General features: G+C 41.3%; 1 protein-coding gene across 1 annotated transcript in view; it reads right to left on the reverse strand.

Annotated features, from left to right (window-relative positions):
- The window catches only part of dym (dymeclin), a 60816-nt gene that overhangs the window by 27800 nt on the left and 5108 nt on the right, over positions 1-27908 (reverse strand). The window contains exons 5-14 of the mRNA XM_020643011.3: positions 26618-26754; positions 24495-24567; positions 21142-21267; positions 18994-19133; positions 8553-8738; positions 8261-8439; positions 6630-6755; positions 6389-6502; positions 6167-6261; positions 468-567 (exon numbers count right to left, since the gene is read on the reverse strand). Coding sequence (XP_020498667.1) covers positions 468-567; positions 6167-6261; positions 6389-6502; positions 6630-6755; positions 8261-8439; positions 8553-8738; positions 18994-19133; positions 21142-21267; positions 24495-24567; positions 26618-26754 — 1276 coding nt within the window. The remainder of the gene's footprint in view (positions 1-467; positions 568-6166; positions 6262-6388; positions 6503-6629; positions 6756-8260; positions 8440-8552; positions 8739-18993; positions 19134-21141; positions 21268-24494; positions 24568-26617; positions 26755-27908) is intronic.

A 27908-nucleotide genomic window follows, 5' to 3' on the forward strand; every position in this document is an offset into this window, starting at 1 on the left:
TATCCCAGTGAGTACCGGAACTGGTCCACAAAACCGCTGCCAGAAGCATAAAGGGGGAGTGTGTGGAAGCCCATACCACTGAGCATTTACTAAAGCAATATCAAATAATGCTAAAAACAGCCAATAAATGCATATAGATTTTCCAAAATTATCATTTATGAAAATAAAAACCATTGTGTAAATGTAACGATGACTGCAGTTTTTTTTTTTATTTCAAAACCATTATGAAGGTAAGGGTGACGAACTTTAAAACTTATGTACCCTTTCATTTGTGTGTTTGGTGCCCCTGGTGGACAAAGTGATACCTCTTGTTTTTTTCACCGATATTGTCCATATCTTATCCAAGTAGACATAATTACATAAATACTGCTTCTTTAAAGAATAATAATCTGAGCACAGACAGAGAGAAATAAAGAAAGCGAGATACAGAGAGAGAGAGAGAGAGAGAGAGAGAGAAAGTTACTCACATAGTCGGGCAGGGCTTCGTTGTCTCCTTGTCTGCCTCTCAGAGACTGTGTTGCCTGCTCCAAAACCTTGTTGTGCTTTTTGGAAAGCAAAGCAAATAAACTGCATGAGAAACAAAGAGAGGGGGGAAATAAATCAGAGCAGCAACAACCGATGAGTGATTCATTTCTTCGGAGACCCAAGGACCCAAATACACACTTTCCACACTGCATACATCGGCCCAGTAATAAATGTGCTGTAAATGTTTTTGTTTTTTTTAAAAAGGGTAATTTACACAGTTTTAATATCAAGAGAACCTTTTTAAAAGACAGATTATGAAACAAGATCGTCCTGTTTTGCTTTCTAAATGAGGCCTTACGAAAATCATTAACAATAATAAGTCTTAGAATAACAAAATAATCAAGAAATTGGCAGGAGAAAGTTGTCGAAATTCTTCAAACTCAATTCCTAATCATGGCTTTCCTTCAGCTTTTCCGGAAATTTCCAGTCCGTATACTTCCATTGACGTTCAGTCTGCCATTTGACCTGCTAGTTGGCTGACTGACTTCATGCTTATTGTATGTATATATATGTGTATGTGTGTGTGTGTGTGTGTGTGTGTGTGTGTGTGTGTGTGTGTGTGTGTGTGTGTGTGTTAGTGCACAGTTGTCTGGCTGTGATTGCATGATTGCATGTGATGGCTGGCCACAGACGTACATCAAGAGTCCTAGAGTATGCTTGAGCGACCTTGAGTAGCTATAGGGTGAGTCGATACACACACACAAACAGACACACACAGACATATGCACCATATACGGCACAGCGTTGACGTCACAGTGGACTGATTCGCTCAGCATCCTCGCTCGTGAAGCAGCAAAAACCTTCATTATGAATACATATTTTCTTTGTCTGGCTTTGAGAAACACCTGTGCAAAAAACCTAACTAAGTCGTGTGTGACGCACTTTTTGATCCGGAAAACAAAACAGCTAAAAATACTTATAAAATCTGCTTTATATTGTTTGTCAAATCATCAAATATTTTCCCCATGTTAAGCACTTCCGTTTCTTTCATCTCATCCAGTACAGACTCCTCTTTTGGAAACTTGTGTTTCTTATTCATTGCTGTTTCTTATTATGATTATCAGTGACCTTCTTTTTAATTACAACTTTTTAATTGACTTTCTAGCCCCCCCCCCCCCCCCCCCCCCCAGGGTGATGAATGTTTAATGTGTGTTTCAATCAAGGGGTGGGGGGGGATTGCAGAATAAATTAGCTTCAATGACAGCAAAGGGCTGGGGAAAGTCACATGCACAAACAGAGCTAAGCCTCTTAGAGCTACACCTGTCCATCTGTCAGCACCACAAAACACACACGCTGAGTCTCTCAGCATCGGTTATCCAAGCTAATTGGCCCAATGATAGCTGAGCGGAGTTATCTGAGCAGCTATGAGGAGGTCCTCTTGTTATCTACAGACCCTAATGTCAAAGGTCCTAGTAGACATGACTGCTTAATGGGACCTGTTGTCGTATCTACTCCATTTTCTTTTTTTTTTTCAGTTGCGAGACCACCAACAAAGTTCCACCTGGGGCGACTGCGGACATAAAAAGCAGCCTGTGACTGGTTGTTCTGTCGCATCATTCAGTTATGTCAAGGCAGTGATGGACACGGCCAAGGAAACAGCGAAACACAAAGATTTCCACACTGCTGTCCTAATCCGAAAATCAGTTATGATTGATTAATGACACATGTGGTCCAGCCTTGACACAATGATCATGTAAAGGTGCTCTGTCTCTGCCGGCTCAAAGGATTCCTTTAATATCCGGACACACACAGCGCATGGATGTCTGAAATCTCTATTGAGATATTTGTATGTCTGAATTGATGTATGTTTACATCCATTTTAATGCCGGCAAAAAAACAAGTTCAAATTCATGTTTTCTTTAAAAATGCTGCTCAAGATGTAGGAACAGTTCTGACATTTGGAAAAGAAAAAGTAGATACAAGTATCAAACACCTTTGTTGGCATATAACCAGTAAACACAGATGAACAACTATGCGGATACGTGAAGGCATTTTATTGATGCTGATGGCTAAAACAAGACTTTTGTACTTGGAATTAACTTTTACGCTCCTATTCTGTGTACTGATTGGAATATTCTTTCTTGAAATAATCACAAAAATGCACAAAAAATATATCACATTGGATTTTTCTGAAGCTAATATGCCCCCCACAATGTGTTCAATTTATGATGTTTCTTGGTTTTTGTTTCTTTTTTGTCACTGCATACATTTCTGAATATTCTGGGCAAAAAAAATAAAAATCTAACTGCATAAAAACAGACTCAGGAAACATTTTTGTGCTCGGGCCTATAGTTGGGATTATCCAGTAGTATTTGAATAATAAACCAAACCCATATCAGAGAGACATTTTTAAATACTTGATTAATCCTGAGCAAAATTAAACTTTTCACTCTGTTGTTCTGAAAACAAAACAAAAACTACTTTATATTAATGATTACACCCCCACAGGACTTGATTACAAAGGGTTAATCTGAGACAAACAGTCATTTACTGGAAGTGTTTAACAGAACCCAGCACAAACATGCATAAATTATGGGAATGCACAATGGTTTTCCAATTATGGCAGAATGTTCTGGAACATATGGGAGATTGCAGAGAAAGTCAACAACACCAAACACCAACGTTACGTCTCCCTGGGAATGAAAATGCTGTGCCTTATTGTTCACATTAAGTATTAACTACTGGCTTAGTAACACGTGTTGAAGAACCAGAAACCCTCTCAGTGAAAACGTGGAAAGAAGGAATGATGGTGACAGTCGCGATCATGCTTGAAAAATGACACGTCTAAGGAGCAATGGTGCGGTTTTAGTTTGAGCTTTAATGGATTGTTTCAGCACATGTTATATGTAATGGTGCTCCCTCATGCATTGTTGTAACCAATTTATGTTACCATTTTGTTAATGTCTGTTCTGTTTCTTTTTTTTTTTTTTAAGATTTATATTTAGTCTTTTTATGCCTTTATTTAGAGACAGGACATTGGATAGAGTCCGAAATCTTCAGAAATCAGGGAGAGAGAGAGAGACAAAATACACTGAGACAAAATACACTTAATGTTTCATAGAAATACACTAAAAATAATGCATGTTATTGTTAATGTCTTTATTCATATTTGTTGTATTTGTTATATACTGTATATATTGTTATCATTTATCTTTGGCAACATAGATTGTTGATCTGTCATGCCAATAAAGCTCATTTGAATTAAATTGAGAGAGAGAGAGAGAGAGAGAGAGAGAGAGAGAGAGACAGAGAGAGAGAGAGAGAGAGAGAGAGAGAGAGAGAGACAGAGAGAGAGACAGAGAGAGAGAGAGAGAGAGAGAGAGAGAGAGAGAGACAGAGAGACAGAGAGAGAGAGAGAGAGAGAGAGACAGAGAGACAGAGAGACAGAGAGAGAGAGAGAGAGAGAGAGAGACAGAGAGACAGAGAGAGAGAGAGACAGAGAGACAGAGACAGAGAGACAAAGAGAGAGAGACAGAGAGAGAGAGAGAGAGAGACAGAGACAGAGAGACAGAGACAGAGAGAGACAGAGAGACAGAGACAGAGAGACAGAGAGAGAGAGAGAGAGAGAGAGCGAGAGAGAGAGGAGAGAGAGAGAGAGAGGGGAACAACATGCGGGAAAGGAACCTGGGCTGCCTGCCCAGAGGACCACAGCTTCCATGAACGAGGCTCGCACACCGACCACTAAACCACCGGCGTCCCCCGTTGTTTCTCTTTTTGTTTGTTTTTGTACTCGTCTGTTATTGGAAATTGGATTCACAGAAGTCGATAAAATCTCAATCATTGTATTTCAATTAGCAGGACAGTTTGAACTAGTCCTCCAGAACCACCTTCTGACAAATATCTGTGTGTTGGACTGTGGTGAGAACAAACGAGATGTTTTCATAATGTCACCATGAGCTCTGGAAACACTGTGTCTGTAAAGTCTGCACACATCACAATAATCAAACGGATGAATGGACATGTGAGGATGTGCGGTCGGCTGCAGGGACTCTTGATATTGAAGACAGCAACATCAACAGAGGGAGGAACAATGCAGCCGAAAAGATGGAGCAGAGAGCATGAATAGGAAATAATAAGTAAAGATGAGTGTGGTGGATGTGAAGGAAAATTAAAGCCTCTTCTGGCTGTAAATAAGACAACAACTGTGATTCTCTGTGAGAGTCAATTAAAGGAGCACACAGTTCAGCTCTGCCCTGGCAGACAGTTGGAAATTCCTGGCAGGAAATTCCCATCATCTCAAACCAGCCAGCTCAGACCAGCCTGGGCCATCACACTCATCATCATTATCATTATCGTCAGACATGGAGTCAGATGCTCTACATCTCGACTCGACAGACGTGTACACATTCACAGACAGTGTTCCTCCCTGACTCAAAACAGAGCAGAGTCACAGATACGGAGGGAGACACAGGCGGGGGAGATAAGAGGAGCCTTGAGTGTGCGTGAATGTGTGCACGTGTTCACGGAAGGAAACATTTCTTCCTGTGCGCCTGGAGTCCACAACAGACAAGAATGACTCGTGTGTGTGTGTGTGTGTGTGCGTGCGTGTGCATGGTTTGGACTTCATTCCTCTCAAGTCTCGCGTCTCTTACGAGCTAAAACGTCTCTTACTTCACGTTACATAATGTTTGTTCCAACACAACACTCTGTTATTGTTTCAGTTCTTAGTCTTAGTGTAGAAGGCAGTTTCATGTGACTACAACAATTAATAGTTTTTGTGATTCAATATGAATCAGTCAAAAAATGAATCAGTGTGTCTGTGGGTGAGTTATCCTCTCCACCCTTCTGTTTGGGAAATCTCTGTTTTTTTTTTTTTCTTTTGTTCTCGTCGCGTCACAGATGGAGATTGTGTAGAGGCCTGAATTTGAATTATAACACTGACGGAAAAGTTGAAGTTCACACCAGAGAGCAGGACAGTTTTTCTTTTAACCTACGTATATGAGGATAAAACAGAAACTTTTCTGTTAGGAGCCAAAGCAAAGAGAGAAAAACTGCAAACAAAACTCAGAGGTGTTACCAAGTGGATTAAAACAAACATTACAAACTTGTGAGTGCGTTTAGATTCTGATTTTAATCTTAATCCTCATTTTTTCATCTGAGAAACTTTGAAAAAACAAGACTTTCTATTTTAATCACAGAACAGAACCATGCTGAAATTTTAATTCATGTTTTTTTTTTTTGTATTGATATTGATCCATATGATCTCTTCCTCATTCAGGATATAAAGAGTAACATGTTTATGTCAAGATACAGGTTCTAATTTAAAGTTATCTTAGGATAATATTTGATAAATTGACTACAAGTCCAGGAATAGGATGTATAGAAAATGTATTAACTATGGCACCGGTAGCGCCAGCCCCATGTACGGAGACTACAGTCCTCCAAGCGGGCAGCCCAGGTTCGATTCCGACCTGTGGCTGCTTTCACACATGTCGTTCCCCACTCTCTCTTTCTACCTGATGTCCGACACTATCCATTAGTCCTATCTCTAAAATAAAGGCATAAAAAGCCCCAAAATAAATAAATAAATACAACAAAAGGCTTTCAAAAAATAAATACAAATTCTCTTGTGTTCACTAAAGCTCCTCCTGAATTTTTACACCTACTGTACATGTACCAGGAATGTGTGTTGTGTCCTCACCTGATGATGCGCTGGGCAGCGTATTGGTGGAGGCAACGAAACTGGGCCGACATGTTGGCGAGTGCAGCTAGACAGTTGGTGTGGAGGTACTTATCCTAGGGAGGATGCACAAAGATTTTTTTTATTTTAAACCTGATGTTAGTCTAATCTGGTTAAAATTCATTATGAGTTTCTAACTGCATAGCCTTCTGTGTGTGTAAATCTACTGTATGTTTAAATTACCCTCGTCCGCGTCATGTTAAACTGGATGGTGCGGATGACCACCAAGATGAGCAAACTGCCGAGTGAGATCTCTGTCAACGTCCTCTCTGTGTACCATGTGACGTTTTTCAACACCTGAAATGACACATTACAGTCTTTAACATCCAGTGTAATGTATCATAACTCAGATAATGCAGGAATAAAAAGACGGAGCAGCAACGCCTGGAATACAAACAAGGTGTATTAAACTGTGTGTACTCACCACCTCGTGGATGGAGCGGTTGAAGGAGTCGTCCTCTGTGAGGATGAGGAGGATGATGAGGGCCATGTAGACATGATGAGAATTTCTGTCCTCCACGTGATAAAGGATCTCGAGGATTGGCAACACCTAGGAGGTAGAGTGGGAGAGCAGGAGGAAGGGCTCAGCGACATATGTGAGGAGAAATTACCTTCATTAAATCCTTGTTATCAGATCGCAGACATGATGTGGCTCCATCATTGCTCCACCATTGTGTGCGTTCGTCGAAAGCTAAAATTAGCCGTGACCATGACAGTTGGGGTGTCTTTTGTTGGAGGAGAAAATGATTTGACACCAGGCCTTGCAAAATGCAGTTATTTCAATTCCTTACTCCTCGGTTCAGGCTTTCAGCAATTACAAATTAACCCTTTTTTTTATTATTTCGGTGGATTTGACTATAGAGTCATTATTTTTGGATGTTTATGAGTCTCAAGTTTAATCAATCAACTAGCTTAAAGAAATCTTGTACCACACAAAGCCCCTGTTACTGTAGTAGTAATCTCAGCTGAGGTACAATCTGAGTACCGAGTTTAAGAAACAAAACACAGGGAAAACAGCACTAAAGACGGTGGCTGAGCAGACAAGAATTTTACATAATCATGGCTGCTACACTATATTTCCAGACAGATGCTGCATTTAAATGCATGCAGAGCAGATGGCAAATGTGATCGACTAATGACAACAGTGTGCAAAAGACTTAATTCCAGGAATCATACTGTCAGAGTGGAGGCAGTTAGTAACTAGCGTGGTGAGCGATGAGCACGCTGTGTTGCAGTGTTAGCTCATTACGCTGTCGTGCCGCGGTGCTTTATTACTCTGCAGACAAAGTAGCGAGACTCATTAGTAGCCCCCCCTACATAATAAGCACAATCCAGATCCGCTAATGATGGTATTTTATTATAGCAGCTATAGATAGGAAGTGACACAGGAAGGTCATTCTGATAGCAGACGTAAAGGGATTTAACTGACCGGCAGTTGAAAAATATGTGTGTTAATTGCATCCTGCATGTTTGCCTTTTCACCAAACTTGTCGTTTTTTATTTTGCAACTAGTTTAGAATATACTATCTCAAGTCTCTTTTTGAGCCTGAATCGAGGCCTTAACAGATAATCAAGTCTTACTTCTACTCATTTCTAATCAGCTATTTATTTTAATCAAGCTTTTATTAAGAGCCTCATTGTGACAGTCTCGCACACTTATATGAGTCCAGCTGACATGCTGAGCTTCAGAGTGATTTTCATTCACTAAATGCCTCGGTACATTCATTCTGCCGTACAGAATAACTGGCACCGTCCCACATGGACAGAATAGCACCAGCTGCCCCTGCATGCATCCTTGCTGATTACTGAGCCGTAGCGTTGGTCGTAGATGAAAGGATTTCATGGCCGTACCCATGTGTGCAAGGAGGGACTGCATAATGTGTTTTGTTAGGGATTACTCAATCACGCTTTTGATTCAATTTTAACAGCATTGTGAGGTTTTGTTTTTTTTTTATGGTCGGAAAAAAAAATAAAAACAGAATGAGAATGAGACAGGGATAGGGAACAAGTGTGAATTTGTGTCCGTTGTTCGGTTTTCATCGTGGTCTCACCCACCAGATTGTCCATGTCCGTTCTGGATAGCATGTATGTCCTCATGTTGGCGTTCTGATGAAGGAGGGTGTACAGTAGTAGTGTTGCCTGGTCAGAGCGCTGCTGCTCGCACAGCGCCGTGTACAGACTGTTAAAATTTATCTGGAAAGCGTGAGGTTGCTCCACCGGAAGCGACGACGTGTCTACATGGGCAGAGGAGAAAATAATCAGGATTTTTATTTCATTCCTTTAGTACCCTCTGATGCATGACAAACACGAGTCAAATACCAAAGATTTAAAGAGACATATATACTACCTTGTGTGTTCCTAAAACATGTGATAGCTTGGCGGTAGGGGTTGGGCCAGTCAGGTCCATCTGTCAGATTGGCTAGCACCAGCAGTAACAGAAGGCTCTGATTGGACAAAGGTAACGGGTTGTGCTCCTGGTCTATTCCGGGTTTGCTGCCAGCTCCACCCAATGTGAAGACGCTCCACAGTCCACCTGGAAAAAGACACACAGTTAGGACACAAATATAATTTAGAATTTGACAACTGTATATGCACTTGTGGTAAATGGACTTCAGCTTATATAGTGCTTTTCTAATCTTCTGACTACTCAAGCGCTTTTACACTGCATGTCACACCCACACATTCACACACTGATGGCAGAGGCTGCTATGTAAAGTGTCCATCAGAAGTAACCAACCCCCATTCATACAGATTCATACACCGCAGACGAAGCAGCAGGAAGTATTCGGTTAGAGGGATCCTTTGAGCTGCCTTTATGGCCACTTGTAGCAAAGAAACAAGTTATGGCCGCTATAAGGAAACAGCGAGACCATTAAAAACGATAGGTGAACTTTACAGGAAACTAGGGATGGTAACTCGGTACGATACAATATGATATGACACATTACCCCACAACTACCTTATCATGTTATAGGGTTTCTGGGATAATTTATGAAGACACATGTAAAGACAAATATACATCACATTATCTTATTACATTAGGGATATAAATGCCCTTAAAAAGGCAGGATTACTGTATTCATTCACTGCCATTTGGTGTCGGTTGCTCAGTGCTCTTCATCTCCTAACGTCCTTTCTTGCCCGTCTGACATTATCATGCTGTTGTCTTCTTCTTCTTCTTCTTAATATTGTTTTTAATTCTGCCCCACTGTCAACTTCTTCTTTGGCCAATTCACATCTGTTCCCATTACCCTCATATAGGTCTTAAGGGCCAAGGGGTGACATGGTGAGTCACATATGCAATATCTTTTTTTTATTAGAAGATCAAGATGTATCAAGAGTCAGGGCGACGATATATTGCCTTATCAATATTTTGTTCCACATCTAGGGAAACTGTTCAATTATACATCTAACAGTTACAGATCAATATTATTCATTCTTATTTATAAGTATCTACCCACTCCCGGGTGAATTAACTTGCAACTTGTCTCCTATTGCTCCTTTATGTTTAACAGCTAGTTGCTGCTGTTTATCTGCTGTTTGTTGTGAAGCAGGCTTCGAACATCAAGTGTTTTTTGTCTGAAAACAGCTGCCTACCACGGCTAAAAACAATGCCACGACAGCTCTAAGAATGCACAGAAAGAAAGTTTCCATCATCAACGCTAACACATAAGCTGAAACTCTACCTCATGCTACATAAAAACAAGAGATGCTGTTCATTTATCACAAACTGCAGCTTGTCTACGTACAGAAAAGACTTCAAGTGCATCTTCTCGAACACACACATCCTGGTGTTATCAACATTTCAGCAGTTTCATTCCAGTGGGTTTCAAAACTGGCACAAGAGGGAGCGCAGACGGCTTAGTGGTTATGTCGTGCGCCCCATTTGCAGAGGATATAGTCCTCTTCGCAGCGGCTGTGGGTTTGAATCCGACCTCGGCTCTTGGCTGCATGTCGTCCCCCGCGCTCTCCTCCCAACACTTCCTGTCTCTTCTCAACTGTCCTATCAAATAAAAGCAAAAATGGCCCAAAAATAGAACCAAAAAAAAAAACTGGCATGAGGACTGCAGCTCTCTCTACTCGCTGCAACAGATTGGCAATCTGCACAGGTTGCAGTAATGAAGAGCAGTTTGTTTGTGTGTGTCAAGAGCTAATTACTCTCACAATCGGCAGCTCCTCAGCCTTGAAAGTGATTCATGAGAGGTATGAACGCAACAGAGAATTGTGCAGTCAGACTGATGTGATCAAGGCCAAAAAAAAAAAAATGGCACAATGGAGTCACGCACAGCGGTTTGCAGCACCTGAAATTTGAAACAACATAGACGGCGCCACAGAACAAAGAGAAAACTGGCACTGCTGGCCAAACTGGAGTGGGGTTCCTTTTTTCTTGCTGTCGAGAGGGGGGGGACGAGAGGGCGCTGAATTTCTGGTGACATGCCGGTGCTTTCAGGCGTCACAAGAAGCATGAGAAGCATGAACACCAAGATACACAGAGGACAGTCTCTGGCTCCTGAACGTCTGGCCACATAGAATGCACGAACCAAGTACTGCTAAGGGGCAGTGTGAGTGTGTAACCAGTCCACACTGATCAAGCTACTGAATTTGAGGAGAAGCCAAGCACATTTGTCGCCATCTAGTGGCAAAGAATGGAAGAGGAGATGAGAGTTGCCTTTGGATTTGGACTATCTCTCCTCGATGTGAGAGTCACAAAGTCATCCTGATCCATCGTATTCATTTGTTTACTTGGTTACTGAGTCAAATGAATAACAAAATAAGGAGACATGAGTTCAGAACATTACATTATGATATCCTGCTACATTTAGGAACAACTTGACCCCGTGAGCCTGAAACCAGTCAGAGCTTTCAACATCGCTTTTTTACATCTCTGTTTTTCACTAAGAGTTTGTTTTCAGCAGCTTGTGACTGTTTAGAAGTGAAGCAACATCCTTGGTTTGCCTCTAACTTCGCTAATAGCTAGTAAAGGGCTAGTCAAACATTTAGTCTGACTTTTTTTGTGTACAAATGTGGATGCAATTCCAGTCAGGGAGGAGAATGATTTGTGTTTATACTTGAGAGAAAGGACATAAACAAACTGCATCCACAACAACAAGAAAATCCCCAAGAGAGAAATGACATCATTCGTACTGGTCACTCTGTCTCTCCTTTCTAAACACGATACTCTTCATTTCGGAAAGAAGAGCGAGTGTGAGCGTGTGAGGGAAAACAAGATCTCTAGAAACAGAGAGGGCCAAGTTGTGACGGAGCCCTGTTCATCTCATCGCTGGCACCACAGTGACTGGCCCGGCAGTGTCAGAGAACCCGGTCTGGCAGCCACATTTCCTGCGCTCTCTCTCTCTCTCTCTCTCTCTCTCACACACACACATACACACATAGAGCTCTATTTTACCTTAGTGGGTGCTGTTTGTTATCCGTCTGGCTCGGTTCCCCCTGCCTGTCTCCCTGCCCACCACATAAACCCAATAATGTTACACTGCTCAGGCTGCTCCGGCTCTGGCCAGTCGCCCAGTGGAAAAAGAGGAGGAGGACGTGAAGAGGAGGAAAGGGAAGGGGAAAGTGAGGAGAAGAGAAAAGGTCACACACGGACACAGAGCCTGAAGCGCTGAAATCAGAATCTGGGCTCCAGGACTCGGGGGCAGTGAAGGTATCGCACTCTGGGACATGGAACAAAACTTCTCCAACAAAGTCTTACTTAGGCCGGTATCCACAAGAAGCAAAAAAAAAAAAAATAGGATTTTACATGACAAACAATGCTCTGCTTGTACACTCATGATATTTGAATACTGTGCATGCTAATAACAAATAAACAGGGCTCAAAAAAAAACACTCGAAGTGAGTGTCAGCACCTCCAAGTCTGAAGTCATGGTCCTCCAAAATTTTTTGGATTGGTCCCTCTAGGTGGGGATTGAGTGTCTGCCTAGAGTGAAGGAGTTCAAGTACCTTGGGTTCTTGTTCACGATTGAGGGTAAAATGGTTTTGTGAGATTAACAGGATTGTTAGTGCAACATGAGCAGTGCTGTAGGGGGATTGTAACGGACTGTCGCAGTGATGAGAAACCTGTGCATGAAGGCAAAGCTTTTGATTTACCATTCAATTTACATTCCAACCCTCACCTATAGTCATGAGCTCTGGGGAGTGACCGAGCGCGCGGTCACACTGGCCATCTGTACCGTGGCGTACCGGCACGGCCCGCGGTCACACAACACAGGACTATCCATGCTTACACTGGCCAAACGAACTGGACTTTAGGGTTGAAGTGTGCTTGGGCTCGGTACGGATAGCCAGTGTGACCGCGCCCTCAGGGAAAGAAAAGAATGAGATTTCAGGTAGAAGCAACCAAAATGAGCTTCCCCCGAAGTGTGGCTGGCCTCAGGCATCAGGATTGAGCTTGGAGAAGAGCGTCTACTCCATGGAGCCAGTTGAGATGGATGCGTCATAGGCCTCTCCCTTTGGAGGTTTTCCGGGCAAGTCCAACAGGGAGGAAAGCCCGGGATGGACCAAGAGCTCACTGGAGAGATTATATATCCCGTTTGGCTTGGGAATGCCTCAGATTTAGCCAGGATGAGCTAGAAAACATTGCTGATGAGAGGGACGTCTGGGTCAGCTTGAAAAGCATGCTGCCACAGTGACTCAACTGGATGGATGGATGAATGGATTGAGGCAAACGAACAGACCATACCTCAAGAGTTGAGCTTTTAAAGTTTGATTAAGGACTTTGCATGAAGGACAGACAGCTTAAAATTGAATTTTGATTCAAACAAAAACAACAGCTCAATAACAAAAGTCTGCAGTGTTGGTAGCAAGCCAGTCTCTGTATTCAAACTAAAATGTCACAAAAAAGAACCAGCCGACATTACTGACAATTTTGGTGCAGATTTTGAAAAGCAAGACATATTCCATCTGCTTTATTTGCTCATTAAAGCGCCGGTTATTAGAATCAGAAACACTGTATTAATCCCAGGAGGAAATTCAGTGTTCTATGTTTTTATTATACTGTTTTTACAAGTTGTTTGAAGTTAGAATTATTAAAGTTTTATAGTCTCCCAAATATGATTTACGGTTCATTTAACTTTGCAAGGAAACAGCAGGTGGAAATGCCCTTCAGAGAGCTACCTTTTACTTTTAAACATCAAAATACATTTCAGAAACTGTACTTTTTAAACTTTTACTTCATTAGTAAACTAATTAATTAATAAATAGCTTTCAACCTCTGCTCCTCTGTGATGATGGTTACAGTACACAGCATTATGTTTCAAAGATTTCATTTTAAAGGAATGTTTTAATATAACCTCTGTTAAAGTTAGCAACTCTAAAATAAATCTATAAATCATTAAAAACTAAGACACAAACTGGAGCTAAATATACTGATTAAACTTAATACAGTTCAACTCAGTGGAGCAGTGATGCGAGTGTTTTCTCATAGAGCCGAGAACAAAGCTTCGTAGCAAATTATCTAAATGATAAGAAATAGTCTGAAACTCAACTGTGCCTTTTTTGTTTTTATAATACTATGATAGTCTCACATCTGTCCTGTGATTTAACTGTCTGGTCTCAGGCCAACCAGTGAATAATCAAATCCCTACAGTGTCTTTACAATCGGGCCTTGGAAATTCTGGACGAAAAACAAACAAATCATCACTGCCGCATTTTAAGAAAACACAAGATTTGAAGTATCACAAATGTGATTGACTTCCATCGTGTGAAGCTTGTGTTTTAAATGTTTAAAGAGACTTGCTCCTCAGCCTTTCTGCAAATACATAAAGACTTCGAGGCTGCAGTGGAGCAGCTACAAGTGGCAACTGTAAAGTTTCACTCTGCACAAACAGCTTGTCTTTGAAAGGAGCAAAATCCTGGACCTCACTACTTGATCACTTGAGACTTACTGCAAACTTCACCACTTTTAAGAGAGCCACCAAGTCCTGGTTAGTTCAGCAACAGACTCATGTTTAAGTCCTTGTAGTTCTGTCACAGCTAAATGGGTCTTATTGTATCTTGCTGTAGTTTATTCTCTCTTTTTCCTTTTTAACTGTTCTAATCTTTTATTTACACAAAAGCCCTTCTAGGGACTGGTGATGCTAATTAGCATTTGTATAAACACTATGATACTCGCATTGGATTGCTGTTTTCAGTTTGTCTATGTCCCTATCAAATAAATCATAAAGATAAATAAATAAATAAACCGTTTCGCTTCATTGCAGGCAGAGACTTGAGCGCCTGGAGAACAGATACAGACAGAATGTGCTACTTATTTATTTACTTGCATAACAGTGAATGAATTATGGGCTTCAGGGGCCAAGCATGCAGATACAAAAACACACACAGGCGCACAAGTATGCCAAACTCGTGATGATTATCCAAAAATGCACATGGGGAGACGTGCTGTAGAGACAAACAAACACAGCTTTCTTACGAGCTCACAAAAATTAAAACATGCCCTTAAAGCATTCTCACCAAAACTCAGTCTCAAACCCCTTCTAACATAAACAAATCTAAAATACGAGAACATTCCACAGGCGAAGAATGATGCTGTCGCAAATAAGATAAATGATAATAAAATCTAGAAAAGCAGAGTTGCTGGTGAGCTCTCTATGGCTGAGAAGTGCAATCGCACCAAGGTTGTCAAAACATTTTCAAATGATACTCTGTCGTACTTTTTTTCAACCACTCTCAGAGCTCCCCAAAACATGTCTGTGAAGTTTTTTGCTTTAATCCGCTCAGATCCTGTATTTTATCATGCCTATGAATCCTTCTACTTCAGCCCTGCTCAGAACAGGCTGTTTCTTTTTGGGGCTTTTTATGCCTTAAATTAGAGACAGGACAGTGGAGCGAATCAAAAATTGGGGGGGAGAGAGAGTGGGGAATGGCATACAGGAAAGGAGCAACAGGTTGGATTGACACTTAGGAATATAGCCTAGGGCACACCCACTAATCACTAGGCTACCGGGGGCCCCAGAACAGGCCGTTCCTGTGTCTGTAGCTTTAAATGTAAATGAGCTGAGTCTGACCACGCCCCTCTCTGGAAGGGGATGCGGCTCGGTCTTTCTCGCTCAATGCCCGATTGTTCACGGTGAGAAGGCAGACTCAGAGGACAGAACAAACACCTAGCTGTGGGTGTGTCACCCACCTGGGGGAGGGGTTACTGCCATTTGTGATGTCACAAAGCGCAGCCTGTTTGAGCACATGTTCTGAAAAGTGGAGCAGGGAAAATACAGATGGGATGGGATTATTTCTCATAATCTTTTGTAGACAGGCGAGGGACACACATGGCAACGTGTATTTTGCATAATATGTGACCTTTAAAGATCAGTCGTATGCATAAGATAAAAAACTACAGATTTTCAGTGATACTTTCGATCAAACGCTGCCACAGGTAAAAGAGAGAGAGCAGCTGGGGTCCACTGAAATGCACAGGTCTGACATTTCTCAAGTCCTTTTGGCATCTCAAAAATATACAAAAGTAATGTTTACATCTCTTGCAAACGCACGGACAGCAGACACAAATACAATGGCAATTTTTTGATAGCGAAACTATGCCAACGTATTTGTGCAATAAAGACTGTGTGCATGAGTTTGCTTGCAATATTTGGTCATTACAAATGACGAATTGGGTATGAATGAATTTGGTATTAATTGTTTTATTTTGACTTGTATCGTATCTAAGGTTAAAATTCTGGTGGCTTGAAAACCCTAGACTGCACATGTGTGTGAGAAAGAGTGTTATACATTACGGAAAATGGAGGACAGTAGGGTAAAGTTGTTTAGCATACAGCTGATACATGATCACATACCTTATGATTGTTTTTATTTAAATATATTGTATCATTTGTACTTTTTGTTTTTAATGCTGCGTTGTTGCAAATTTTAGACACATGTAGAGTTGGTTGAGTGGTGAGCGTAGTGGAGAAGAGAACGAGTCTTCAAGTCAACTAAGTTCAAAAAGAGGAGTGGAGTAAAGATGAGAAGATGGGTGTGGAGGTGACTGAAAAGTTCTGTGTCAGGAGTCTGGGTGATAATCCCCCCTGTAGACACTCGCTCAGACTCAGACAGCAGTGTGTTCATAAGCAAGAGAAGAAGAGACATCCCCCCCCCAGACTCTCAAATAGTGACAGAAATCAAGCACTGCTTTACTTTGCCAGAGACCAGAGTTGGCTTCTGGGAAAATCCGAGCAGGTCTATTAATGAATGTGTGTAGGCATGAGATATTTTATATACAACAAGCATGAGGTTTATGCACTTCTTTAAGAAAATGTGGGTGATAGAAATTAAGAAGTGGAGGTACAGCATAGTCCAGGATAATATGTGGAGTAGACGCTCAAGAGATCAGGTTTGAAAGTTATAGGTGCTCAAACACATGTTGTATACTTTGAAGTACTTAGACAGATCTTTATACAAGTTAAGTTTAAGGGGTTTGTAAGGTAACAGGCACATAAGGATTTAAATAATATCCATATTTGTTTTAAAAAAAAATGTTTTATTGTGCCTTAGTATGTCATTTCAAATACATCAGGTAATCTTTTGCTGTGGGTGTTATTGTTTTGAAAAAATAATGTTCTGTGGTTTGAAAGCCTGGATGAGTTCTCTATTAGACACCCATGACATGAAAACAAGAAGGGGTTGCACAATTCTGCAGCTCTCAACGCTGCCTAAGAAAATACTTTTAGACATGCTCAGATGTTGGATAGGGTAGGAATTTGGGAGAGAGTCGGTAATGACATGCAGGAAAGGAGCTGCAGGATGCCCTTGAACCAGGGCCGTCCTTTTGGAGGTCTAAGTCTCCGTACATGGTGCATGGTGAACCAACCGCTAGGCCATCTGCACCCCAATGAGCAACAGTGCTGAAGCTGTATATGCTGAAGCTGTCGGCTACCACAGCCCAGCCCTTCATGTTTCTGCTGAAGGTTTTTATGTTTTATACAAACGAAGCCTCTGTCTGTCTTCACACATTACATTTGGCTTAATAGTTTTTTATATGAAACTGAAACCCTTAAGTTGGAAGCTAACCTTACGTAGAAGATGGCTGAGATATGCTGGAGGATTGCCTAGCGGTTAGGTTGCACCCCATGGAGGCTGTAGTGCTCCAAGCGGTTGGCCCTGGTTCGGGTCCGACCTGCAGCTCCTTTCCCGCTTGTCATTCCCCATGTGATTGATAAAATCCCCTTTAAACCAGTTGAATAATTGCTCATGGTGCAAAGTTAAAAAAAAAAAACGATTTACGATTATTATCAGACATGCATGCAAACATGATAACATTCAAATTCAAATATTACTTTTACGTGAGCTCTGTCTGTCCCTGATGACTCGGTGAATACAAGACAGAGAGACAGAGAAAGAAAACAAGTGTTGTCTCCGAGCTCCAAGCATAAGAGAGCTTGTGTCTTTGTTGGTCTGTGCGTGTGTGTACAAGGGAGGCGGCTGCAGACAGACAGGCTCTAGGGGATTATGGAACAGGACAGGGCACCATAACTCATCGGGCCGATCACTGGCCACAGACAGACAGGCTGGGTTGAATGCTGATGGCTCACTGATAGGAATCTGCCACCAACAACCGACAAAGAGCATTTATCTTCGGGGGAAACCCGGCCCTATTCTCACCCTCAAACAAACACACACATACACACACACAGAGAGCGCATTACCAGCCTGATGCACACACGCTCTGTTCATTTTTGACTCATCAATGTCAAAAACACTGACATGGCTTCATTTGTCAGTTTAACTCGAACTCTCCCTCCTTGGAAAAAGAGCCAAGGAAAAATCAGATCATCTGGATTCTCTCCTTTTCATGTCTGGATCTGATTTTTGTTATTTGGGCTTACAGTCCTGTCATTTCTGAAACGTTTCTACACACCTGCTTGAATTTAATGTAGAAGGTTGTAGCAACATCACAAAAACTAAGTGCAACTTTTACTGTATTTTTTTAAGACAATGCTTCCTGGGGAATCAATGACGTCATAATATAATTAATAGGAATGAAATGGCAAACAGGTGAAACTGGACTTTGATTGACTTTTCTTGATTTAAATTCTGAAATAAATAATAATTTCATATCTTAAAAGCCCCCATAAATAGTTTGTTATTAAAATGTATCATCCTTATATTCACAAAAATCCCCAGTTGAAGTTCCACCACCATGATGTCTTTGTGCTTACAGAGTGCAACCACAAAGGCATAATATTGATGTGCCCCTGTGTTATCTTCTGTGTGTTACTGTGTTGAAGGAGGGCCAGATGAGGGCCAGATGAGGGCCAGATGAGCACACAACGTGTCAGCACGCCGCAGGAGCTACGCATAAACACACACTCAGGTATGCACACACACACACACACACAGCACTATTCCACCTTGCCGGCTCCTATGATGCATATCGCCAGCTCTTATTCCCTATTCCGCCTCCATGTGGTACGAGCTGCATGCGAGGCGTAACAGCGACGTAAGTATTCAAATGTCTGTAAGATCTATATGATTAGAGGTCATAAGTACAAATTTGAGGAGGTCAAGAGCCATTAAGTTCTGAGGAAATCTAACTCTGGTTTGATCCATAATTATCATAACAGCCACTGAAATACCAAACTTGTGCCAAGTCGACATTTTACCCAGATATAATGTGGCAAACTCTAAAAATCCTGTCACCTCTACTTTCAAGACCCTGGAAAAAGTGTCAGCATGTAAAATGTTTTCTGAACCAGTGCTAACAATTGCCGGATCATGTTTTTGTTTTTGTTGTTGTGTGTTTGAGTGTGTGTGTGTGTGTGCGTGTGTTTGTGACGTACTTGCAACTCCTGATGCCAGGCCGTAAAGCAGGCCTCCCTCGTCTTTGGGTTCAAAGATGTGTGTTGCCGGAGGCGGACATTTCTCCTGCCTGATGAAGTTGTAGAGCAGCGTCTTCACCAGTCGACTGGTTAGAGACAAACTGGAGGAAAGAAGTTAGAGTTTTCTGAGACATGACAGTTCAGCGGTGAATATTTCAAAGTCCAACCTTCTTTCAAACTTGTCAAAGGTCTTCAAAATTTGAGGTTTTATGTAACTGTCTATTCAATACTGAAACATTGGTTTATGAAACAGGTTCCATCTCAGCTGCAAATGTCACCAAGCCCCAAGGTTATCAAGTCCTGAGGTCTAACTTTGATTTCTAAAGCTGTTCCTCTGCTGCTCAACAAAATATTTTTTTTAAAATTCTTGAGACCATATAATAGTTCTTTGAATATTAACAAGCGTAATTGAAGGATTTGCTTTTTCAAGAACTCTAAGTCATTATGTGCCAATAAGTCTTTTCTGACGGTTGTCAATCCTGTCACATCCATTCCAATAGAATAAAAACAAATCCGAGACACAGGACGTTTTTTTTATGCAGATATGTGTGTGTGTGTCTCAACTTCAAATAACTTTATTTATGCATACAGAGCTTGTGTGAAAGCATCAGTGTGTATACAGTTAACGTACTCTTCAGCACAGCACAAGAACATACCACACAAACATACACACACATTTGACCTACTGTATAACGTCCATAGTGCGATCAACAGTGGTGAGTTAAGTTTTTAAGCCACAATAAATAATGCATGACAAATAGAATGCGAGAAATGCTAATATGGTGTTAAACATGAATAACAATTCATGAGTGAACTTGTAAAACACTAAAAGGCATAATAAATAAGCCGTGAATAATGCTGGGGAAATGTTAATATGAGTGGTGTTGGGGTGCCTGTGTCCTAGTGGTTAGCGCTCGCACCCCATGTGCGGAGGCTTTGGTCCTGAAAGCCTGTAGGCGGGCGGCCCGGGTCTGAATCCGACCTGTGAGTCCTTTCCTGCACGTCACTCCCCACTCTCTCTGTCCCTGGTTTCTGACACCATCCACTTTCCTATCTCAAAACGAAGGCATAAAAAGCCCCAAAATAAACCTTTAAAAAAAACGAGTAGTGTTAAAAAAAAAAAAAAAAAAGATCTGTGTACTCTTGAGTCACTGGAGTCTATATCTGTCATCACATCTCCCAGGGAGTGAAAAACACACTAAAAGGTGATGTAAATTGTCACTACTATTAAGATACAAACAACCTTGCTTTTCCAACAGACCCAGTGTTAAAACCATGGCCTGCCCTCTAATCTGTTTTGCCAACATCAACTACTTGGAAGCCTTCCTTCAGCTCACTAGCAATTATTCCAGAGTGCTCTCGTTTGGCTCTTATGCTGTGAGAGCCCTAAAAGAAAATTACTTCCGTCCTCTGTGTGCACCCATCGAAAAACTGCAGCGCTACACTTCCAAATACAAGTGCAGTGAAGCATTTGTCTGACTTCATTTACATTCCAGATAAGAGTGAACTCAGGGAGCTGGGTTGAAATCTTTTAAAAGAATAGATCGGCATCATTTGGTTTCAACTTCTGCTTTTATTTTGTTGACTTGTCACCAGATTTGAAAACTTGCCAGATAGTCTTACCTCAGACAAGGTCACAGAATACACAAAGGTCTGTGTGGACTAGATTTGTTTCCTTCCCCCCCCCCCCCCTCTCTAGTATAAATTGAATGACAGGGGAAGACATTGTTTGGAGCATGATGAGACTGACCGGCAGAGATGCTAAAACTGCATCAGAGTCTGGACGGATGGAACATTAGGCCGGATCAGACGGTGTCACATTGGATTGGAGGACATCCAAAGTGATTTGGGCCTGCTTTCAAAAAAGTCTTTAACAGATTGTGGAAGATCCACTTAACTCATAACTCAGTCTAAAAAGTATGAAATATCCCCCTGTTATGTGTTTGTATTACAAAGCTGGATGTGGGGGTGATGATCAGATCTTACACCTTTAAATAAGGTACGATGTAGCCGTGTAGATTAGGAAATTACATTTTGTATTTGTTTCATTTACTCAATTGTGTGTGTGTGTGTGTGTGTGTGTGTGTGTGTGTTTGAGTGTTTTCTTACCATCGTCCCTTCATGACATGCTGGTAGATTAATCCATCTCGGAGGATGTCTTTGTGGAAAAGCTGATAGGAGAAGAATACCAGGAGTGTGGTCACTGCTTCAAACAGGATGCTATAGGTGATGTCTCTACAGAAGAAAACACAAACGCATCCAGAGTTACGTTAAACTGTCTGTTATCACCATCAGTTTATAGGAGCAGGTTCAATTTCAATACAGTTTTTTCATGATCGCCTGCTCCCTCCCTCACAGGACGATGAAAAGAATATCATCTCTTTATGAAAAAGCCATTTCCTGATTTTGTCCTATTCATGTGTAACTCCTGGCTTCTGACACTGAAACCTCATCATTCTCCTTCAGCTACATGTCCGATGTGTCTTTGGGCAAGACATTTGGGCACCACAAGTTGCTCCTGCTGCTTTGTCAGCGGCGTATGAATGGGATTGGTTACTTCTGTTGGTCACTTTGCATAGCTGCCTCTGCCTCCAGTGTGTGAATGTGTAGGTGGGATCTGCCGTGTAAAAACACTTTGAGTAGTCAGAAGCTCAAGTGTTCATAATAATGTTTGTTAAAGTAAGAAAAAAGAAAAAAAAAAAACATAAAGAAGTGATCTCCTTCAAAGAAAAAGAAAAAAAGTGAAGTTTTTACAAAGAAAACCTCTTTTAAAACATTTAATAACATGTTGTCTTGCTCCCTTTCATCATCCAGAAAATGCCCAGAAAATGTGAACTACTGTCAAAAGTTTCCAAAACACACGTTCAGGAGTTGAATTCTGGACCAACAACTACAGTTTCCAAATGAATTAAAGTTTGTATGTATGTACCAATATAAGTCACAGCACAGAGAAACTTTCCCCTGTCAGTGAATGAATGTTTTTACTGTCCAACCTTGCACAAACAGTAAAAGTCAAAAACACGTTTAAGGTAACAATCAGCTAAAAATATTTTGGAGTGGAGGGCAGATCTTAGCCGTTACCTGCTTCCTGTCACATAAACACACCACTGAACCAGCCTGACCTTAAAGAGGGGTCAAGGTTGTTTTCCACTTTTACACACTCTTCCAGTCCTGACTCACAACAGGAAAATATCACTCTCCCTATGTGAGACATTAACACAGATTAATTCCACATCATGGTCTTCAACCGAGATGTTTAATATCGTTTCATCCGTCAATAAGTTCCCTGATTCACAGACGGATCATTTAATTGATTTAAAGTCAGAAAAAGTAGAGCAAAATGTAGCTTCTTATACCCCTGCCATCAGTCGAAACCCCCCAAAATTTGTTTTTAAATCACTTTTATAATGACTTACAGATGAATTGAGTTTTCCACATTTTGTTGGTACATTGATGAGTAACAAAGAGACTGCTACACACGCAGCAAACAAATGTCTTTCCTATTAACTCTGACTCATGTTGATCTAAACTTAAGCAAAGTGGGTGCTCTCTGTGTCGAGGCTCATATAATCTGATAAATCCATTCAATCTAAAACTTGTTTTTTTAAAACTACATTTCTATTTATTCATCTGGGTTCTTTAGGTTCCATTTAATATGTACATTTTGGTAAAACTAAGAAACCTAATAAAGCAGCAAAGTTTTGAGGCTTAAATTACAAGTGCTTTAATAAGTCTGTGGTATTTAATCCACACATACTCTATATCAGGGGTCCTTAGGCGAGACAAGTGGAGAACCAATTGTGACCCAAATTTCTATTCTTTTTTAGATTTATTCCATGAAAAAAAGTGCAGTTTGGACCTAAGATGGTACGAAACTTGTGAAGGAACAAACCAACATGTTTAAGAGTGCTTCATAGACTTTTTGACACTTCTTTCCCCCAGTCACATGGAAAAAAGCTCCGCGACCCACTTTTGGGTCCCGACCCACCAGTGGAGGCACAACATATAACAGATTCTGTGTAAAAGAGGATATGATGATAAATGTAGGTTCAATGTGTCTATAGATATCAACTTCATGTCTCAAAAAGATCATTTTGAACTACTTCATTCTCTCTTCCTCGTACACTCAAGCCTCTAAAAACGTATCCGAAGGAACTGTTAAAGTACAAAGCTCTGTTAGAGATTGTGGGGGGGAGCTATACCAAAAGAATGGTAATGTTCAGAACCAAACCAGGAGCACGTACGAAGGAAGTGGGCTGACGGCCACAAAGTGGTGAAGGGAAGAAAAACAGGTAGAGTCTCAAACGCTGGGAACAATGAATAATGTTGGAATGCCGAAATGCATTTACATAAGAGCCAGGGTTTGATGTCCGGAGACAACAGAAGAGAAGGAGAGATGAAGAGAAAGAAAGCATGATTGGTCTGGTAGACAGGGAGAGGAGGAGGAGGAGGAAGAGGAAGAGGAGGAAGACGCCAAGAATAACACAATACAGACAAGGGAAAAGAGAGGAGAAGTGGAAGATGCTGCGTTAAGGAAAAACCAACTGTCATGTTCCTGTGAACTTGTTTTGACACTGCAGGGGAGATTTTGTCTGCAGAGACGCACACACTGTATCTTTGTCTGCATGTGACAGACTGAGTGGCAGGCTGGAGATAATCCTACCATTGATAAGTAAGGGAAAAAAAAACCTGAAACATTCACTTATTAAAGTGTTAGCGTGCACACCGCCCACTGGGAGTAAAGGCTGATACCAGTTTTCAATCATTATGTTCCCTCGTCTCCCACTCACTGGCACCGCTCCTGAACCAACTTTCACTTCAGGCCTTCTCTTCTTTCAACACTTTCTCTTTCTTTAATTAGTTTAGGTTCATCCTGTCCTGTTTTTTTTTCATTTGTTTCCCCTTTGTTCAGCATTTTTCCAGCGCAGGGCTCCAGCGTGTCAGTTCGGTTGAGGACTCAGGAAGTGAAACATATGGACATCAAAAACCTTAACTTGTTCCATAAATGGATTTCAGCTTGTCTTTGTTAGGGTGAATCAAGGACCAAGCAAACAGAGGGTAACACACACACACACACACAAACTTTTTCCCAAACTGTTTTCCATTAAGAGCTTTATGACTAACATCCAGGACACTTGAGGAAAAAAAAAAGAAAGCAAACATGAATGAAAAAAAGGAACGGGGTGGGCTGCACAAAAGTCTCCAGTAATTGATTGATTCCTTTAAATATTATGGTTATAAATAAATGTCAAACAAGTGATCTTTAATAATAAGTGATGTGACATTAACAGATCACTGTGTGGATTCAGTTAGGGCAGAGTGAACAGGCCAGCTGTGTAAAATGTCACTTTACGGCGCTGTCTTGCATGTCTGACCTTTTTAGTGTACGCAAGACACAATGGGGTGTTTAATTCAACTGTCCTCACACACGCGCACACACACACACACAGGGAGATACTTACAGCAGGGGCACTTCAACGATCAGGTGAACGAGGTTGGACAGCAGCTCCTCGAGGAGGTCCTGTTTGCCCGTTTCTAAACAAGGAGCAGAGAGAGTTATTATATGAGACACAGATGACAGCTCCCTGTTGGTCATATCTCTCTTTGCTCCCTCCAACTCTAACTTTACCAATCCCTCTCTCTCTCTCTCTCTCTCCCTCTCTCTATCCTTCCTTCCTTCCATGCTTGCTGTGGAGAGACGTAGCAGTAGGTAATATTGGGATTACAGGGTTTAAATGTAAGACTTTTTACATCCATTTAAACCCGCATAACATGCAGAGCTGGTCCATAATCACTGGAGAAAATATGAAAGAATGATAGAACCACCGCAGGAACAATGTGGCCTTTAAATGTTTCGTTTATATTGAATGTCTTCAGTACTTCCTTGCAATATATGACAAAAATGGCAAATGATAAAACGGAGAACAATTTATATCAGAAGGGTAGTGACAGCGTTTGTTTCAGGTCTTGACTCTGATGGCTGAAAAAGGTTTTATCAACCTTCTCCGAACACTATCCTCAGTCACAACTATTCCCACTAAGCTTTAATGTCTTTATTAAACACAGATATTTCTCTTGTCTGATTAAGTCTGTGTGTGACTTCCTTAAAATTATCATGAAAGACAGGATGATCTATATCATTAAAGCACTTTTTTAGGAACCCTAGGTAGATCTAGTCCTAAATCCAGGATTATCTTCTATCTATCTCTTTCAACAAGCTGTTTTTGTCTCTTTCATATAGAATGCAAATAAAGGTATCTTTATAACCAACCACCCGACACAGCAAATATGCTCAAGGGCCTGCAGAAAGCTGAGAATGAGAGGGCATTTGTCTTGAGGAAAATGTCAAAGTGCATTTGTATGAGTGACTTCTGGTTACAAACGTTTAAACGCTGCCTCTGCAGAATGATAACAAACGAAGGAGTTAATTCATTATTTTTCCTTTAAATTGTATTTTCATTGCCTCTGTAACCCTAATTTATTTAAATGTGTCAAGGTGTCCTAGAAGCTGCACATTTGCAGAGTGGTTATATCAATTGGCAACCCCTTGGAGGTTAAGAATGAAGCCAGTACGGTTCTGCAAAAACCTGCAGTTCCTCTAGAGTCCACTTGAGGCCGCTGGCTGCAAAAGCCAAAGAATCCCCTTTTAGCCCCCAGCAATTTTTTTTTTTTTTTTTAGCAGAAAAAAACAAAACTACAGCCTGGATCAAAAAAATGGCTCAGGGCGCCGGTGGACAAGTGGTTAGGGCATACGCCTTGAACCTTGAGGCTGTAGTCCTTGAAGCGGGCGGACTTGGTTCAAATCTGATCTGCGGCTCTTTCATTCGCCATTCCCCACTCTTTATGTCCTTAATTTACAACTTTATCCACTGATCTATCGCTACAATAATGGCATAAAAAAGCCCCAAAATATACATAACATACAAAATCGCTTTAGCCTCAATAGCTTATTTTGTAATTAGTGGATATAGCATTTCTAATATGGTAATCGCCATCGTTGGGCTACAAAACACCCCTTCAGAAACCAATGGGTTACTTCACTGGGACTACTTCCACCATGCTTTAGGCAGTCTCTGGTTTATTCAGTGAAAAAAGCTCAGATGGGGCTAGTGTTTGAGGTCAGATAATGATGTGCAGTCCATTGACGTAGATTCAGACTTTATTAACAGAGTCTCTCAGAGACATCTGATCCAGGTCAGTAGTCTGGGGTTTTTGTGCTCAATTAAAAAGCCAATTTCATATTTCTCTTTAGGTAGGAACAGAAGTGTTACGCAACTGACCCTAGTGACTGTATTGTAATAACTCACATGTAATGAGTCTACTCAGAGATGAGAACTTTAGAGGGTGGTGTTCAGCAGATTTCTCAGTAGATGACGTGGATTTTGTGAAAAGTATTCACAAGTGATCTTAAGTGCCTAAAAGCTCAATCAGTCTTACATAAAACAGCTGCTTCATACATAAAAAAAAAGGGCTTTCACAACAACAAAAAAGTTAAATCCTTTAAAGCTGACTTGTATTCAATTTCTGGCTCTATTTCCACCTCCCACGCCAAACCTTTTAATCCAAATGAGTCAGTGCCTCTCACCTCCACAGGAGCCTGGTGCCCTCTCCTGGTAGGAGAACTGTAGGTGCAGCTCCTCCTCGCTCATCTCCCTGATGAACACCTTGAGCAGGCAGCGGATCATGAACAGAGCGTTGTGGGCCTGCCAGATAAACAGCTGACTGCAGAGGAGGAGGAGGATAAAAAGGACATCACATTGAGGTCAGAAACAGACCGAAATAAACGTTCTATTAAGGGATGGATGTGTGCCAGTGGTTTTATTTCCTAAATTTACAGAGGAAAGCTTGGCTGGCCGTGTGCGTTCCTCAGTTATATGTGGCTTGAAAAGATTTCAGGTGCTCGTTATCAGTGGAGAGTGGCTCGGGTACATGAGTAACTCGACCAGAGGAGGCTGGTAATAGTGTCCTTGTGTTGTTGTTTTTTTTTTTTGCTTACTGAGAATGAATAAGTTAACACAAAAAAGATGAAAGTATTGACCCTCAAGTAGTTCTTAAATAATGCCATTACATCTAACTTGACCAAAAATAAATACAGCAGAAGGTATATCCTCTGTAAATGTCTCTCTGAGTCATGACTGCAGACAATGAGTGAGAAGCGTGAGTCCTGCCAGCTGTATTATTGTCGTAGCTGTGTTTACGTCATGTTTACATTGACGTGACGGCCCTGTGTAAAAAGCTGTTTTAGTCAAGGACTAGAGAAGTGAAGAATAACACAGCCTATTCACTGCTTATTTGGATGTCACGTATGTGTGTTTAGATCACGGCCATTCTGTGTCAATTTATATGCAATGTGAAGCTACGAGCTAACCAAAGTGTGCTAACATTAGCCTGCTAACACAACAATGCAGGCCACAGGCAATTGCAGCTCGAGCACAGGGCAACTTTGTGCTTAAAGGTGCTTAATTATGATGCGTTCTAATAACTACTAAAGACCCCCTTCGTGTGAACTCCAGTCAAGAGGGGTTGGAGGTGTGCCGCTGGAGGAGAGCGGAGGCTTCAGAATAGCGAAGGTGTCGCCAAACAGCAGTTTGTTTTGGTTTCATGCTGGTGCTCAAGGGCGACATCTACTGGATCAAAAAGTCGCACAGTCTTCCTTTACAGTTCCTGTTCTTCATTTGCATCTCCCTCCATGCCCATATAATCATGATGATTAGAAAGGGAAACAAATAAAGCACTGTATGGTCACTCTTTAAAAAGTACTGTTCCTGACAACCGCAATAAAACCGCAGCTTGAAAACAGATGAATGTAACAATATCTTTCACCATACAACATAACAGTTTGACACAAACTGCATCATATTCATAGAACAGAGGGG

This window comes from Labrus bergylta, chromosome 17, assembly GCF_963930695.1.
Source record: "Labrus bergylta chromosome 17, fLabBer1.1, whole genome shotgun sequence".
In the NCBI taxonomy this organism is placed as follows: Eukaryota; Metazoa; Chordata; class Actinopteri; order Labriformes; family Labridae; genus Labrus; species Labrus bergylta.